This window comes from Octodon degus, unplaced genomic scaffold (genome assembly GCF_000260255.1).
Source record: "Octodon degus isolate 3935 unplaced genomic scaffold, OctDeg1.0 scaffold00002, whole genome shotgun sequence".
Classification (NCBI taxonomy): domain Eukaryota; kingdom Metazoa; phylum Chordata; class Mammalia; order Rodentia; family Octodontidae; genus Octodon; species Octodon degus.
In genome coordinates this window covers 34,784,358-34,786,804 of record NW_004524578.1, presented here as the reverse complement: position 1 = coordinate 34,786,804, position 2,447 = coordinate 34,784,358, and the positions used below count along the sequence as shown (strand labels likewise).

The following is a 2,447-nucleotide window of genomic DNA, read 5'->3' as shown; positions in this document are numbered from 1 at the left end:
CTCAGCGGAGACACTTCCTCCCGGGTTTGCCGGGAGAATGAGCCAGTGTTGTGGGCTGTAGGTGTCCGGCGTTCTGCGCGGAGACGGCTATGGAGCGATCGGCGCCCAGCGAAGGTGGGCTCTGTGGGGCGCGCCCGGGCGGGGGGCAGTGGCGGGGCGGGGCGGGGCGGGGGAGACCGGGGCGCTTCACTAATTAGGCCTCCCTGTCCTTGCCGCAGTGACAGCCCCAGACTCGTCGGGACCGGACCCACAGCTGGCGGTGACCATGGGCTTCACGGGGTTCGGTGAGTGACGGTCCGGGCCAGAGACTTTCTTTTGTTTGTGCTTTTCTTTTTCTTTTTTCCAGAGCTGTCATTCTGCCTTGCGCCTGCTCGCTGTGACAACTCCGAATTGCTTTAGCTTCAGCGTAGACCTTCTGTTCTTCTGCTGATCTGTTGAGACCAGTTCAGATGACATTTGTGAGAAACTTTGAGCCGGAAGGGATTGCTTTCGTTACCCACCCGTTTCGACACTTGCTGATGGAGGCTGTTTGTTTGCTTCCTGACAGTCCTTAATGAGATGGACCTTGGGTTAACGAATGGGGATTAAATGGTGTCATAGTGGTTGCTCAGTTCCATTGATTGATTGAGACAGTGTCTCGGTATGTAGTTTAGGCTGGCCTTGAACTCGACATGATTTTCCTTTCTCAGCCTTTGAGCGCTGGGACCAACAGGCATGCACCACCCAGTCTAGTTCAATTCATTGTAGTTCATATATTGCCTTTACAGTCTTCACTTGAGACGGGGCATAGTGGGGTACGCCTACAATTCCAGCATTCAAGAGGCTGAGGCAGGAGAATCACAATGAAGAAAAAGGAAGACTCTTCCCTTCAGTCTTTGAGTGGACCCTACTTATGAGATAATATGTGGACATGTTAAGAGAGAAAGTTCTGAAAAATGTGATTTTGTAGTCACTTGCTAAAAGTATTACCTGTAAAAGAAATCAAATGTAAATTGTAGGGGCCGGGGAGATGGCTCAGTGGAATAAGCGCTTCCCTGGCAAGTGCAAGGGCCTAAATTCAATCCCTGGTTCCTCCAAAACAAACAAACAGACAAAAAAATGTAAATTGTTTTCCACTCCATCCCCGTTAACAGATGTGTAGAGCGCGAGCACTTGTTCATTCATTCTTTCATTCATTTACTTAGCCAATATCTTGAAGCACAAATTTGGTATCCACTACATGTTCATGTCTATGTAAGGGTAATTATAGTACTTGTGTTTATTTCAGGGTTCTTGAAAGTCTTCCCTCTTAATTTCAAAGTAAACATTAATTGTAGAAAATCTAGGAAACAGAATTGCAAGGTGTAAAGTAACATCGTTTTTACTAGTAGAAATCAAACCGATTTGTTTTCACTTTTTTTTTTACTGCTGTGAAATAGGAGTGTATTATGCTTGTGAATAAATTGGTTTATACGTGGTGGCAAACCTATGGCATGTGTGCTGCAGCAGGCTTTATCATAGAATAATGTAAGAGATATCACTGATATAAAGACTATTTTGAGGATTTTCTCGTTATAAAATGGTCTTCTAAAACATGTTTTTATTGTTGTTTTCCTTATGATTAAACCCAGGTCCCCTACTCCACTCATGCTGAAATAATTTTTTTTTGGAGGGGGCGGAACTGGGGATTGAACTCAGGCCCTTGCGTTTGCCAGGGAAGCACTTATTCCACTGAGCCATCTCCCCGACCTCCAAGCTACACTCCTAAATCCATAAATCATAATTTTTAGTGGATAGCACCATAGTAGAAGTGCCATAATTTCTAATACCTTTTAAAACTTTCTTGTAGTCTGTGTTTTTTCCAATAATGCTGAAACATTTTTATGAATAATGTTTTTCTTGTACAGAGATTTTTATGTGCATTTACATAGAATGCATTTCTAGAAGAGGGACTACTTTATTCAGACATAATCGAGTATCTCTTAAAGCTTCTTGATACTGTCTTTTCTTGTCTTTACTTTTTTAAAGTTTATTTAATAGAAAGTATGATAATAATTGATAATCTATTAGTGATGGTAGACATTTAGAAGATCAAGATGAGAGGTAATTCTTGGTACTTATTGGCATAATGCCCTTCACAAAGATTGTTCAGTGTGTACCCACTCAACAGCAGGAAAGAGTACTATTTTTACAATGTCAACCAACACAGTAAAGATAGTAAAACACAAAAGGTAAAATTTGCCAACATGAATATGAAAAATGATTTCTTTTTACTTTGTAATTTATAAGAAAAGGAATTATTTAAGAAAATGGGCCATCCAGATAGGTCAGCGGACTAAAGTGCCTGCTTATCAGGCACAGGGACTGGCGTTGAATTCCTTTTTATTTTATTTTTTTCTTTTCAAAGTTTTATTGATAAACATATAGCAATGAGACAGTTTCAAATCAAATCAAGAGTACAGTTTCAA

The 2,447-nt window shown here is 41.4% G+C and overlaps 1 protein-coding gene across 1 annotated transcript in view; it reads left to right on the top strand.

The window, feature by feature from the left end:
* Wdr70 (WD repeat domain 70) overlaps positions 1-2,447 on the top strand; it is a 304,681-nt gene continuing 302,234 nt past the window's right edge. The window contains exons 1-2 of the mRNA XM_004623536.2: positions 1-114; positions 219-284. Of these exons, the coding sequence (XP_004623593.1) occupies positions 90-114; positions 219-284 (91 nt within the window). The 5' untranslated portion in view covers positions 1-89. The remainder of the gene's footprint in view (positions 115-218; positions 285-2,447) is intronic.